Consider the following 13,475-nt stretch of genomic DNA (forward strand, 5'->3'; position numbering starts at 1 on the left):
CATTGTTGAAAGTTCAAGTTTTCTTTTGTGCAAAGTGCACTGGTGTCCGAAAGCTAGTTGTGGGGTTCTTGTTTTATGTTGGAGCTGTCTCAATTTTATTGCTGCTTCACCTTTATTATTATTACTATATTTCTTTAAAAAAAAGATTTGCTCGTTCCTTTCTAGTGGTAGAAACTACTTTACTCGAAATTTAATGAAAATGAAGTACGAGAAGACGCTCATGATTCTAGTCTTCCTGATTTCTTGTACAATTTATATTCTTAGTATTTATGGCATAATTAAGACTTCTTACTAACACGGCTGCTTCATTGTAGGAGGACTGACCAACGGTAGTGGTCGCTATATCTCTGCAGCCCCTGGAGCAGAAGCAAAGTATCGCAGTGCAGCAAACACCTCCAGTCTTTTTAGCTCCAGCAGCCAGTTGTTTCCTCCTTCGCGCCTCCGTTACAGTCGGTCTGACATTATGCCTTCTGGACGTAGTAGGTTACTGGAAGATTTCCGAAACAATCGCTTCCCTAACCTTCAACTAAGAGACCTAGTTGGACACATAGTTGAGTTTTCACGGGACCAGCATGGCTCTAGGTTAGTATTTGTAACTTATGCTGATGAGTTTGGAGAACATTTACAATGATAAACATTCCCTTTAATTGGGTCTTGTGGGAAACACATTGAATTTTTGTCATTTTAATTCTCAACGTGAAAAGAGCTAGAGCTTCTTAATGGGCCTGTTCAGACAATGCATCGTTACCTGGGAACTTTAGGAGTAAGCAGGTGTGGCCATCTGGCTTTCAAGCCCTGTCTTCTAAAAAAAAGGCTGAGAGAAATCTTCATTCTCAGTAATGAATCACAATCAATTTACACGGATTTCATTCCACTGAAGTTGATGATTTCATCCTAGTGTAGTCATAATAAATAATGGAGATATTAATTTACAGTAATCTCTTCTAGGACTATGCCACAGTAGCTTACCAGTTACAATTTAAATAAAATTTCATAAACTTGTAAAGAAACCAAATATCCTGGAGGATATTTGATACTATTGGATCCCTTCCAATGGGCCTGAAACCGCCTTGGTTGTGCTGGTCGATGATCTCTGGCGGGCTAGGGACAAAGGTGAGAGCTGTTTCCTAGTTCTGCTGGATCTCTCAGTGGCCTTTGACACCACTGACCATAACATCCTTCTGGGCCATCTAGAGGCACTGGGAGCTGGGGGCACTGTTATACAGTGGTTCCACTCCTTTCTCCTGGGCCGTGTCCAGAAAGTGGTGTTGGGGGATGAGTGTTCAGACCCCTGGGCTCTCACTTGTGTCCCTCAGGGTTCCGTCCTCTCCCCCATGCTTTTTAATATCTGTATGAAGCCACTGGGAGAGATCATCAGGGGGTTTGGGCTGGGTGTTCATCAGTATGCAGATGACACCCAGCTCTACCTCTCTTTTAAATCGGAACCAGTGAAGGTGGTGAAGATCCTGTGTGAGTGCCTGGAGGCGGTTGGAGTCTGGATGGTGGCTAACAGATTGAGGTTGAATCCCGACAAGACAGAAGTACTGTTTTGGGGGGACATGGGGTGGGTAGGTGTGGGGGACTCCCTAGTCCTGAATGGGGTAACTGTGCCCCTGAAGGACCAGGTTCACATCCTGGGAGTCATTTTGGACTCTCAGCTGTCCATGGAGGTGCAGGTTAATTCTGTGTCCAGGGTGGCTGTCTACCAGCTCCATCTGGTACGCAGGCTGAGACCCTACCTGCCCGCGGACTGTCTTGCCAGAGTAGTGCATGCTCTAGTTATCTCCCGCTTGGACACTACTGCAATGCACTCTACGTGGGGCTACCTTTGAAGGTGACCCAGAAACTGCAATTAATCCAGAATGCGGCAGCTAAACTGGTGACTGGGAGTGGCTGCCGGGACCATATAACACCAGTCCTGAGAGATCTTCATTGGCTCCCAGTACACTTCCGAGCACAATTCAAAGTGTTGGTGCTGACCTTTAAAGCCCTAAATGGCCTCTGTCCTGTATACCTGAAGGAGCATCTCCACCCCCATCATTCAGCCTGGACACTGAGATCCAACGCCGAGGGCCTTCTGACTGTTCCCTCAATGCAAGAAGTGAGGTTGCAGGGAACCAGACAGAGGGCCTTCTTGGTAGTGGCACCCACCCTGTGGAACGCCCTCCCATCAGATGTCAAGGAAATAAGCAGCTATCCTATTTTTAAAAGACATCTGAAGGCAGCCTGTTTAGGGAAGTTTTGAATATTTAATGCTGTATTGTTCTTTACACTCGATTGGGAGCCGCCCAGAGTGGCTGGGGCAACTCAGCCAGATGGGCGGGGTATAAATAATAAAATTCTTATTATTATGTTATTTTCAGCTCTCTTGTTTTTAACTACTTTGCTCTAGTTATTCAACTTCTATTCAACTTGAGGTTTTTACTTATGTACAATTCTGGTGCTTACAGATTTATACAGCAGAAATTAGAAAGAGCCACTCCAGCTGAACGTCAAATGGTATTTAGTGAGATTCTGCAAGCAGCATATCAGCTGATGACGGATGTGTTTGGCAACTATGTCATACAGAAATTCTTTGAGGTAAGTGCATAAAGGAAGCTGTTCAAAGGTTTTTAACCTCAGTTTGTTCTGATGGGGAGAAACCTAGACTATATTCCGACTCTCGTGTTTGTGGTGTTGAAGGCTGCTCACATGCTTTTCTTTCCAGCTTTCCACAGGTTTGAATAATCCACTGATAGGCGATTTAAATTTCTTATAGTGGCATGAGATGACTTTCATAGTAACACGCAGAAAAGTGTGCTTGGTCTTTGTTAACAGTGCCTTCCCTTCTCTCGTAGTTTGGAAGCATAGACCAGAAGTTAGCCCTTGCTACGCGCATTCGTGGGCATGTTCTCCCATTAGCTCTGCAGATGTACGGTTGCCGTGTTATTCAGAAAGCCCTCGAGTCTATCTCACCTGACCAGCAGGTAATTGTAAGTTAGAACAATATTTTTGTATTCCATTAAAAAAAACACCCCACATATGTAAAATGTTTCCTGTTTTGCTTTGCTGGGAAATGTACTTGTAACAATATAGTAGTCTGATTATATATAGAAGGCACTATTTTTGTTAAATCATAATTGGGAAATGCACACTTGCGGGGACCTGTGTAACCTGGTAATGCCAAATTATTCCTCTGTAGAATGAAATGGTGAAGGAGCTCGATGGGCACGTCCTGAAATGCGTGAAGGATCAAAATGGAAACCACGTGGTACAAAAATGTATAGAATGTGTCCAGCCCCAGTCACTCCAATTTATTATTGATGCTTTCAAAGGACAGGTAATTAGTTTGTTTATATTTACTCTCTTTAACTGAATGGTTACTATCCATAATCACAGCTTTTCAGATAACATTGGTTAGCACGCTGTTGCAAATATAGTCTTCCTAAGTGTGTCTCATTTGTTTAGGGTCCTATCCAGTGCTGCTGTTCTGCTGGTGCAATGGAACATTATTTCCCCTGAACCCCCCCCCCCCCCCCGAACCCTCAAAATCTGATCCAGGGGGTTGGAAGACCCTCTGCAGCAGGCCAAGGAAGGGAAGCTCCACCATGTGAGCAGAACTCTGTGCACACAGGGTCGGATGCAACCCTTAATTTGCCACGCAGGGCCAAGCCAAGACATTTAGCCACCTGAGGCAAACTACACAATGGCTTCCCCCTCTCCGCCAGGGAAGAAACGGGAAGTGAAGATTGATGTCAGGAATGAAGGGGGGATAAAGATCTATATCGGGATCCGTTGCCCTGTGGATTGTGCCGTCTGAGGCAGTTGCTTTACCTGGCCTCATGGGTGGGCCAGCCCTGTACAGGCCCCTCTGCTCAGAGGTAGCCCACCTTTATTCAGAAGTTCTGGCTGGTCACCAACTTCATCAGCTGCAGGGATATGGTTGCATGCATCCACTGGCAGGCTCTGTGCTTACCACGGCAGTGCAAATGAGCGGGGTGGCAGGCAGATGAGGGCGAGAAGCTCACTATGTCCCTTGCTGCCTTTGCGTCTTTGGTTACTGGCATCACGAAGTACACACAGCCTGGGATGTATGCTGCTTCTTGGGGTTGCAGTATACTGTTCTCCATAAGAAAAGCTTGCTAATCGCCCCCCCCCCCTTTATTTTCTCTCTCTGTAGCAAGTCACCAAAGAAAGAAAAGTTTGCTTACCTATGTATGATGAGAGCGGCATGTGCTTTGGAGTCTCTGCATGCATTGCTCTGCCCTGCCAGGTTGGTTCTGAACAGGGAAGAGCTTCCCTGTCATACAGAATCTCAGTTTAGATAAGTGGCTTTGTTTCATGAAGACTCCTGGCTATTTTCCAGTAGTGGGGTCGGAGAGCTTTAAATAATGCCAATATATTTGGCATCTGGCAACCAATGCACCCCTTCGGTTTCCGATGGTACATGGGTAGAGAAATATAAAAAGCCTGGGACACAACCGTCTAGCCTAAATACAGAAGTATTTAGCCCTAGCCTAAATACAGAAGTAATGTATTTGGCATTAACTTGGGAAGTGTACACTTGATTATAACCAAACTAAGCCTCCTGGTGTATGTTGTGCTCTAGGAGGCTTAGTTTGGTCAGAACTCAGTGTACATCATCATCATCATCATCATCATTTGTTGGGAGCTGTCCAGAGTGGCCAGGGAATGAATGAATGAATGAATGAATGAATGAATGAATGAATAAATACTACTACTACTACTAATTTTTATTTTTATTACTACTACTACTACACTTCCAGAGTTAACACTAAATACATTACTTCTGGTAAATGAGCCACCATAGCTGCTAGAGGGCCATGGAAATTTGTGTCCCTGGCTTTTTAGACTCGTCTACCCTTGTACTACCTGAAACCAAAGGGCACATTGGTTCCCAGATGTGAATTTTTTTCAGCTGCCCTACCCCACTGTAGTGGTTTTCAGAATACAGACCCCTTCACATATTAAACTCTGTAATGGGTTGTGAAGAAAAAGTTCCTGTCTTGTGCAACAGGGGATCAGAATTTTCCTATAGGTGCGGTGTAATTTCTTGCCAGAGGGAAAATGCACGAATATCTGTGTTCAGTGTTACACAATATATTGAAAAGTAAAAGTCACTTGTTTTCCCTCCTTCCAAAAACCATGTTTACATCGAATGTTTTTCAATAATGTGGTGTAATTAAAGATGGCAATTTCTCCTTTTGGACACCTGAGGCATCTTCATCTGGAATAGAGCAAATTTAATGCAGTATGTTTTAATAATTGTAATCCTGTCGTTTTAAGGTGTTTGTGCTTTCAACTCATCCTTATGGCTGCAGAGTAATTCAACGTATTCTGGAGCACTGCACCGCTGAACAGACACTTCCCATTTTAGAAGAACTGCATCAGCACACAGAACAGCTTGTGCAGGTTGGTGTACACGAAAATATTCTGGGGAGCACAAAATATATTGTGTAGCTGTCTTTTTATTAGCAAATATTAATCAGAGTTTGGGTATATTGGAAGTAAATTCTTTAAAAAAAGATCATGTCAACCTTTTCATTTATTAGATTTTTGGTGTAGTATCTGTTGGGCATAATCAGTTTCCCTATAGAACTTTAAATGCTACAATTCCAAAACATGGGTGTGTAACAGTGGTCTCCTCTTCAACTTAGGTTTTTTGGGCGCTTTAGAAAATGCTAAACTAATGTATGTGCTTGAGACAACTTAAGTGTGTTACTTTCAGGATCAATATGGGAACTATGTTATTCAACATGTGCTGGAACATGGACGTCCTGAAGACAAGAGTAAAATTGTGTCTGAAATCAGAGGGAAGGTTCTAACTCTGAGTCAGCATAAATTTGCCAGGTATAGTTAACAGTGAATTACTAATTGCTGTTTAATATTGGGCAATGAGTGACTGCTTTATTATTCCTTTCTGTGCCTTTATATCTGCCTTACTTTCATCTTGGAACCTAAGGCAGTCACCCCTTTACGGCACCGACCAAACCCAGACCTGAAATATAATAGGGTCAGTTTAGCCATTGCTACTCCTAAGTGCTCCACGGGATAACTCAGAAGACTCAGGCCACGTGATAGGAACCCAAGCTGGGATTCCTCCCTTTGCAAGCATCGCCTTTCCTAAAATGTGGGCAACACTGCCATGGGGAGCAGTTGTACTTCTCTCTGATGGATATGAGCATGCAATGTTACCTCTTCTGACACAAGGAGGAGTCATTTCAGCAGAATCTGCACCTCAGAGGTTAATGTACGTGAGAGGCCACAGGGATAGATTAGCACAATACAGTAATGTTGTGTTGTCTCATAGTTTAAGTGCCATGTATTCCATTTCAGTGTGTTGCGTTTAATCTGCTTAGTAATGTATTTAGCTGGATCTAATTTGTCTCTTTATCTAGTCTTTATTCCATTCCATTCAGTAATCTTTCCTGTATTCTGTTCCGTAATCTTTTTCAGCAATGTGGTAGAAAAATGTGTCACTCACGCATCTCGTGCGGAAAGAGCTTTACTTATTGATGAGGTGTGTTGCCAGAATGACGGTCCTCACAGTGCCTTATACACCATGATGAAGGACCAATATGCAAACTACGTTGTTCAGAAGATGATTGACATGGCTGAACCTGCTCAGCGAAAGATTATAATGCACAAGGTAATTGTGCCTATCTGCTCCAGACTTTGAAAGAACTCTTAATTTAAAAATCATTTCCCAGCTTTTGCAAACTTTGGAGGACTCTTGCATGCTTTTGTGTCTGACAGTTTCTCTCTCTCCCCCACAACCCAATAACTCCATGTTTTAATTCCTCATTTTGTACGTAGCATAATTGAAAATAGGATGAAAGTTAATGATACTAATTTCAAATAGGTTCTTTAAAATTTGTGCTGTTCATATGAAAAAGGTAAAGGTTAAGGACCCCTGGATGGTTAAATCCAGTCAAACATAACTATGGGTGCAGCACTCATCTCACTTCAGGCTGAGACAGTCAGCATTTGTTCGCAGACAGCTTTCCAGGTCATGTGGCCAGCAAGACTAAACCACTTCTGGTGCAACGGGACGCCGTGACAGAAACCAGAGCGCACAGAAATGCTGTTTACCTTCCTGCTGCAGCAGTACCTATTTATCTATTTGCATTGGTATGATTTTGAACTGCTAGGCTGGCAGGAGCTGGGACAGGGCAACGGGAGCTCCCCCCGTCGTGCGGTTTCGAACCACCACCCTTCTGATCAGCAAGCCCAAGAGGCTCAGGTTCATATAAATATGGATGGAAATGATAATTTACTCAACCTGGATAGCTCTGTTGGTTGGAACGTGGTGCTGATAATGCCAAGATTGCAGGTTTGATCCCCGTATGGGGCAGCTGCATGTTCCTTCATTGCAGGGACTAGAAGATCCTCAGGAGTTCTTCCATCTCTTATGATTCAACCATAACCATGCTTTTTTACTTGACTGTAGATACACACCTGGTTGCAAATAATGTTGAACTGTAGTTAAAAATAAACGATCGCTAAATGTGAACAAGCAGCATGCTTGTGTGTAATGCCTGCTTCACTCTTTGCATGCTTTATTTATTACTCAGGGGTACGCATACCCCTAAACGTTTTGTGAATCTAAGTTTGGCCTCATTGAGGGGTATTATTTCAATATGAGTAGGAAAATGAGAGTGCCCCTAAACATTTTTAAAAGAAAATAACACTGGTTCTATGTAATACAGTACATGATTCTCCCATTTTAGCCTTACAGTGAGTTCTGTTAGGCTGAGAGTGTGTGGCTAACCCAAACCATTGAGCTTCAGTCCTGAGTGGGGATTTGAAACCTGGTCTCCAAGGTGCTGCTCTTGCACTGCCCAGAAACATTCCACAACGTGGCTTGTTGTGATGCCTGAACCTGGGTTCATTCCTCCTCTCCAAACAAACCATGTTCAGAAGCCAAATGTTGTTCTTGTTTGCTCTTGTTTGTTCGGAGAAGCAAACCACTAGCTTGGATGTGAACATCATTGTCTGTGAACTCTTGGGAAGGGAAGGCTTAAAGGAAGACATATCTGCCCCAGTAGAAGAGTTCCTTGCTAGGAAGCAGTGGATCAAAATGTCGTACAAGTGGTACCTTGGTTCTCAAACTTAATCCATTCTGGGAGTCCATTCGACAACCAAGGCACGGCTTCCGATTGTCTGCAGGAGCTTCCTGCAGCAGACGTTCGGCTTCCGAAAAACGTTCACAAACCGGAACACTTATTTCCGGGTTTGCGGCATTCAGGAGCTGATTTGTTTGACAAATAAGCTGTTAGGGAACCAAGGTACCACTGTAATTTTTCTTACACCTGGTCCTCACTTGGGTTCATCTTAAATATTATTTGTCTCTGAAGATTTTATCATTGATCTCGGAGTTCATAAACATTAACGTAAAACTAACAAAGGTGTCTTGAATATTCTGCTTCAGTTTATCATCTGCTCTCCTCGCGATAGGAATGTTTTGACTAAAACCTGGATTTTCTTACTGCAGATTCGCCCCCATATTACCACCCTGCGCAAATACACCTACGGCAAACATATCCTTGCCAAGCTGGAAAAGTATTACCTGAAGAACAGTGCTGACCTGGGCCCAGTTGGAGGGCCACCTAATGGAATGCTTTAAGGACACATTCAGAAAATCTTGAAGATGAATTTTATTGTGAATTATCAAAACATACAACTTAACTCAAAACGTTGTGATTTTTTTTATATAAAAAAAAACCCTATTTATTGACTCTTCATGCATTTGTAAAAAATTTTATTCATGTGTATATTTTTGGGGAATGAATTGCAACATATTGCCATTTCTTATCAGAGACCTATCAGATTGTGTGGCTCACAAAGCACAGAATGCCTGTAAATGATGTAACTATCCGAATAGCTCTCACATTTTGTAAATTTTTACCTTGTAAAGTCATTGAATAAAATAGTTTTTAAAGGAAAAAAAAAAGTACAGTATTCTTTTAATATACTGGCTCACAATCTGGTAGGTCTCCCCAACATCACAGCACATGTTTATATAGTTGTATATAGAAATTAGTTTAATTTCTTCCCCCACCCCCACCCCTTTGTGCGGAATCCTTTTTTTATAACAGATGAAAATAGATGATTGCATAATTATTATTTAACATATTACAGAAAGTTAAGTTCTGTATTTTGGTGGTTCACAATTTTATAATCCAAATAGCAATCAGGGCACTGAAGAATACCAGTAAGGAATGATAAAATGTGAACATTGAGGAATAGTTTCTACCTTTTTACTTTGGAAACAATGGTTTTTTCTTTTAATGTAATGTGCCCTTTTCTCTAGCAGTGTATAAAAGCCATGTATATACTTAAATATTTAATTGATGTGCAAGATAGGGGAATAAAAATCAAGTTGGTACTTTGGTCCAGCAACGTGCTGTCTGGGAAAAGAGTAAACCTGCATTAAAATAATAGGCAGTCAGTGGGCATAAGGTGTGTGCTTTGCTTTGCATATACAGGATTTGAGAGTGTTGATAGGCTTTGTGTTCTCACAGGTAGCTGCAAACAGTAGGCAGTTAATGGTGGAGGAAAGGCCTACTGAGACTTTGATAGCTCAACATCTAAAGCATGATTAAATATTCAAATAACTTTTTGCTTCCTTATAAATATAAGCATTATATAAGTATAGTTAATAGATGTAAGTTTACCGTTTGTAAGCAGATTTCTTGTTTTCAATGTTTTACAAGCCTTGCTAATTGAGTAGTGACGCTTACTTTGGTTGTACAGATGTACATTTGTAAACCTCCATGCTGTAAATGTAATTTGTTTTACCCCTTTTGGGAAGAAAATTTGCATTTTAGTGTATATTCATACCCCTGTCCCTTTTTTGCCCTGACATAGTGTTGTATAATGTAAATTTATTTCAGCAAATCAAGACTGATTTTTTAAAAGATTCTATCTTTATATGGTTTCAGAACTACGAACCAGCTTTCTTTTATCTATTATGAGGAAATGTTTTTGTTTAACATAGTTGTTCTGTTAATATGGATATTTGGGGAACTTAATCAGTTTAAACATTAATGAGAATAAAGGCAAATTAATGGACTGAAATACTGACCACACAAACCAGTGCTTCTTCCATCTTAAATGTGGCACGATTTGTTTTTGTACAGAAGAGTACTGTATTTTTGGACAGCTTACTTCATCCTAAAGCAAATATGTATGATACTGTCAATTTTTCTCTGAACAAGACACTGTAACAGTAAGATAAAAGCTGTACATTTACAAGCGGCCTTATGTACATTTCCCAGTTTCCTTTTTAAGGCAGAATTGTGACCATATGTGTATAATTAAAATCCTTTTTAATCCTTTGCCTATGAAAATATTTTGGAAAGAAGCTTACTTTGTATATTCAGTTTCGGAAAGATAAAGTGCTTTGTATTTTGTTCAAGTCAGTATTTTGTGTAAACACTTCATTTTGATGTCATAACATAGGTGCTTTGTCTCAAAGCTGCTGGAAGTAGTGATTTGACTATAGATTGCATTGAAACCTTTTGTGGAGAGGCCTAGAGAGAAGATAGGAGAGCAACATGTCATCTCATTTACAAAATGCTCATTTTTATGAAAAATACAATCACAGCATACAGACATTTGCTTACAACAAAATTGAGTATGTTGATAATTTAACACAACTGCTCAACAGTTACTTACACCTTAAAATAACTCAAGTATCTCTCACAATTTGAATTTATATAGTAGTTTTCTCCTTTCCCTATATTTAACTTTTGAATTTAAGTTTAATGACAGTTATAGAACATTTTCCCAGTAGATACAGGAAACTACTAATCTTTCCAGGGAGTTTGCCGTTGGATATGGTGGTTCATGTGAGGGGAGGTGCGTAATACCTCTAGTCTGTCAAGTTAAAATTTCTTCCATTTGTCTTAAACAGTCTTCAAACAATAATTCAGTATTCTTTGGTACATTTCAAGTCTGTTGGCTGGCCTAAGTGGCATAGTTATACTCTAATAATATTTTGTCTTCTGTTAATCTGACCAATACTTTCTCTATAATCAGTTGTATATTTCTGCAGAAGTAGTGTAGGAAACCAAGCATACTTTCCCACATAATAAGCTTTCTTGGTTTGAGGATGTTCTTCCCACTACAGTCTCTTCCCAATGTAGATTTGGTTATGGAACATTTTTTCCTAGTCTGTTTAGGTCTGTTCTGCCTCTAGGCTGCTCTTAGTTCATATTGAATAATGTAATGTTCACTTGTAATATGCTGTAAAGAAAACAACAAAATGAAAATGTGTGAATAACTTTATGCAATATGCTTGGTCTTATGTTTTGATTCTTACCAAAAAGCCTTGGGTTACACACTCAACTAAAATTGCTACTTTCATTTCTGGGTTTAGCAGGTCTCCAAAGGAAGTTTCTATCAGTATTTTCTTCCTGGATTTAATCAGTTAAAATTGTGGAATTTTTAATCACCTCTACAGTTTTCCATTTGCTAGAAGAGCCACTTAACAGTGTTTTAACTGTCTGACTTTGGACCCTAATAACTTGGTGAAAATGAGCAAATCTTTGTAGAAGTCACAGTAAAAGTGGGCCTTTGTGTGTCCATTAGAGGCTTCATCTATATTTGAGGGGGCTGCCCCCCCCCCCAAGTTGATGGGCATTGCCATTCCAATGGGGGGGGGGGTGCCATGTCATGTGATTGATTATGTGGGGCAGGGCTTCTCTGGCTCCAATATTTTCTTCAAGTTGGCACCCCTGAGAGGAAGAGTGCGGAAGATGATTTTTGTCAATTTCCCCTTTCTCCTATAATGCTCAGTACTACCACCTTTGAAATTCCAGAGCAGCTTTTCAGCAGAGGAGCAAGGTGGTATGTGCCAAAAAATACTGTCTTCCCCGGCCTGCTTTTCAGTGAGAGCGTTCCATGCGTGCAGTCCTGCTCACAGGAACTTCTGGGTCTTCTCCTCCACTAAGCTTTTGGCCCTTTAGACATTGTTAGAATCCCATCAGCCTCACCCAGTGTGGCTAATGGTTAGAGTTGCTGGGATTTTAGTCCCATCCACCAGAGGGGCACCACGTCATGTAAGGCTGCTCTAGATACATACCGAAGAATCTGTGACCCATATTCCAACTACTTGGCTGGCTCTAACGGGAGTTGGTGGCCAACCACATCTCAAGGGCTACAGGTTCCCTGAAGTGTCTGTCAGCATTTTCACCATTAAATCCACACCACAGCATTTGCAGAGACTCCGATGTTTCAGGTGTTTTATCTTGGTAGCGTCAAACAGTAACTCTAGCAATGGAGCCCTAGTTGCAAGCCAGAGCAGAGAGACATCCTTAGGTCGCTACCCTATCGCGTAAGACTTGGCAGAAATGGTCAAATACGTTACAGTAATATATAAGAACGGGGTAACTAACCTGTGGACCTCAAAATGTTGAACTGCAGTTGCTGTTGGGCTCAACTAGGATAGCTAATGGCCAAACGTACAGGAGTGGTACCTAAGCTAAGTTGTAGGAGTCCACTGGTCAGCCAGCCTTTATAGAAGCAGAACCTTCAGCCAGACTGTTAAACATACATCAACTTGATGACACCCAGTGGGGTTTTCCCGTTTGAGAAACATTGGCCCGATTTTGCGTCAAGCTGCTATTGAAACAAAGTTCACCAGATGGCTGCAGTTTGAGAAATGGGCTCCCTGTGGAACTAGTCCTTTGGATCCAGGCCTAGGTGGTCATACTGCATCCTAGGCTGGTTGGTTGGTTGGCTGATGTCAGCGGCTGCCTCAGGTCCCAGCTCACAAAGGACCAACGCCAGTTGCTCTTTATAAACAAAAGTCTTTATTGCGGTTCATTGTTGGTTTGACATCAGTGGTGCGCAACGCTACGTCTGAGTCCTTAGACCGGCGAAGCTCCATCTGAGTCTCCACCCCCTGTACACCAGCTTAAGACTCTAACCTTACTCCACCTCTTCCGTCTCTCCTTTCTCCTCTGGGTCCTTCTGCCCCCCGGGGTCTCCTCCTTTCTGGACTCTTCTGACACTGACGCTGACCCCCCTGACTCCTCCCCCTCCTTTCGGCGGGCTTTGGGACCTGGCTCCCTATCCGGGCTGCCAACTGCGCCGCCCTCCTGTACATTTGAACTTGGCGCGCGCGCCCAGCCTCCAACCTTCCTCTTGACCGTTTCTTCGCTCTCCGATGGAGGCGTGGCCAATCCTGACTCCTCTCCTCCCGCTGGCAGTGAGCCTCCTGCTCCCGATACCTGGGACTCCTCCCCCCTACTGCGCTCTGGTGGGGAAGCTGGTCCTGATTTCCAACTGCTGCTCTCTGAGTCCCCTCTGGCCCCTTCTTCCTGGGGTGTCCCCCTAGGCACCCCCCTTGCTCTGACCATGGGAGCCCCTTTCTGTGAATCTTCCGATTCGCTGGAAAGACTCAGAGACCTCGGACCGCTGTCATCGCTAACATTTCCTTCGGATTCCTCCCCCTCGCTCTCTATTTC

At 42.4% G+C, this 13,475-nt stretch overlaps 1 protein-coding gene across 23 annotated transcripts in view; it reads left to right on the forward strand.

The window, feature by feature from the left end:
- Positions 1-11,297, forward strand: part of PUM2 (pumilio RNA binding family member 2) — a 59,360-nt gene extending 48,063 nt beyond the window's left edge. For 16 of the 23 annotated variants that reach the window (XM_077926410.1, XM_077926411.1, XM_077926419.1 and 13 more), the window contains 8 exons: positions 315-582; positions 2,451-2,580; positions 2,838-2,972; positions 3,182-3,319; positions 5,287-5,412; positions 5,729-5,850; positions 6,457-6,649; positions 8,495-11,297. In XM_077926410.1, coding sequence (XP_077782536.1) covers positions 315-582; positions 2,451-2,580; positions 2,838-2,972; positions 3,182-3,319; positions 5,287-5,412; positions 5,729-5,850; positions 6,457-6,649; positions 8,495-8,626 — 1,244 coding nt within the window. In that variant the 3' untranslated portion in view covers positions 8,627-11,297. The remainder of the gene's footprint in view (positions 1-314; positions 583-2,450; positions 2,581-2,837; positions 2,973-3,181; positions 3,320-5,286; positions 5,413-5,728; positions 5,851-6,456; positions 6,650-8,494) is intronic. The other 7 variants (XM_077926409.1, XM_077926414.1, XM_077926415.1 and 4 more) reach the window with 1 other exon arrangement.
- Positions 11,298-13,475: the final 2,178 nt, after the last annotated feature.

The sequence above is a fragment of the Podarcis muralis genome, chromosome 3 (assembly GCF_964188315.1).
Source record: "Podarcis muralis chromosome 3, rPodMur119.hap1.1, whole genome shotgun sequence".
In the NCBI taxonomy this organism is placed as follows: domain Eukaryota; kingdom Metazoa; phylum Chordata; class Lepidosauria; order Squamata; family Lacertidae; genus Podarcis; species Podarcis muralis.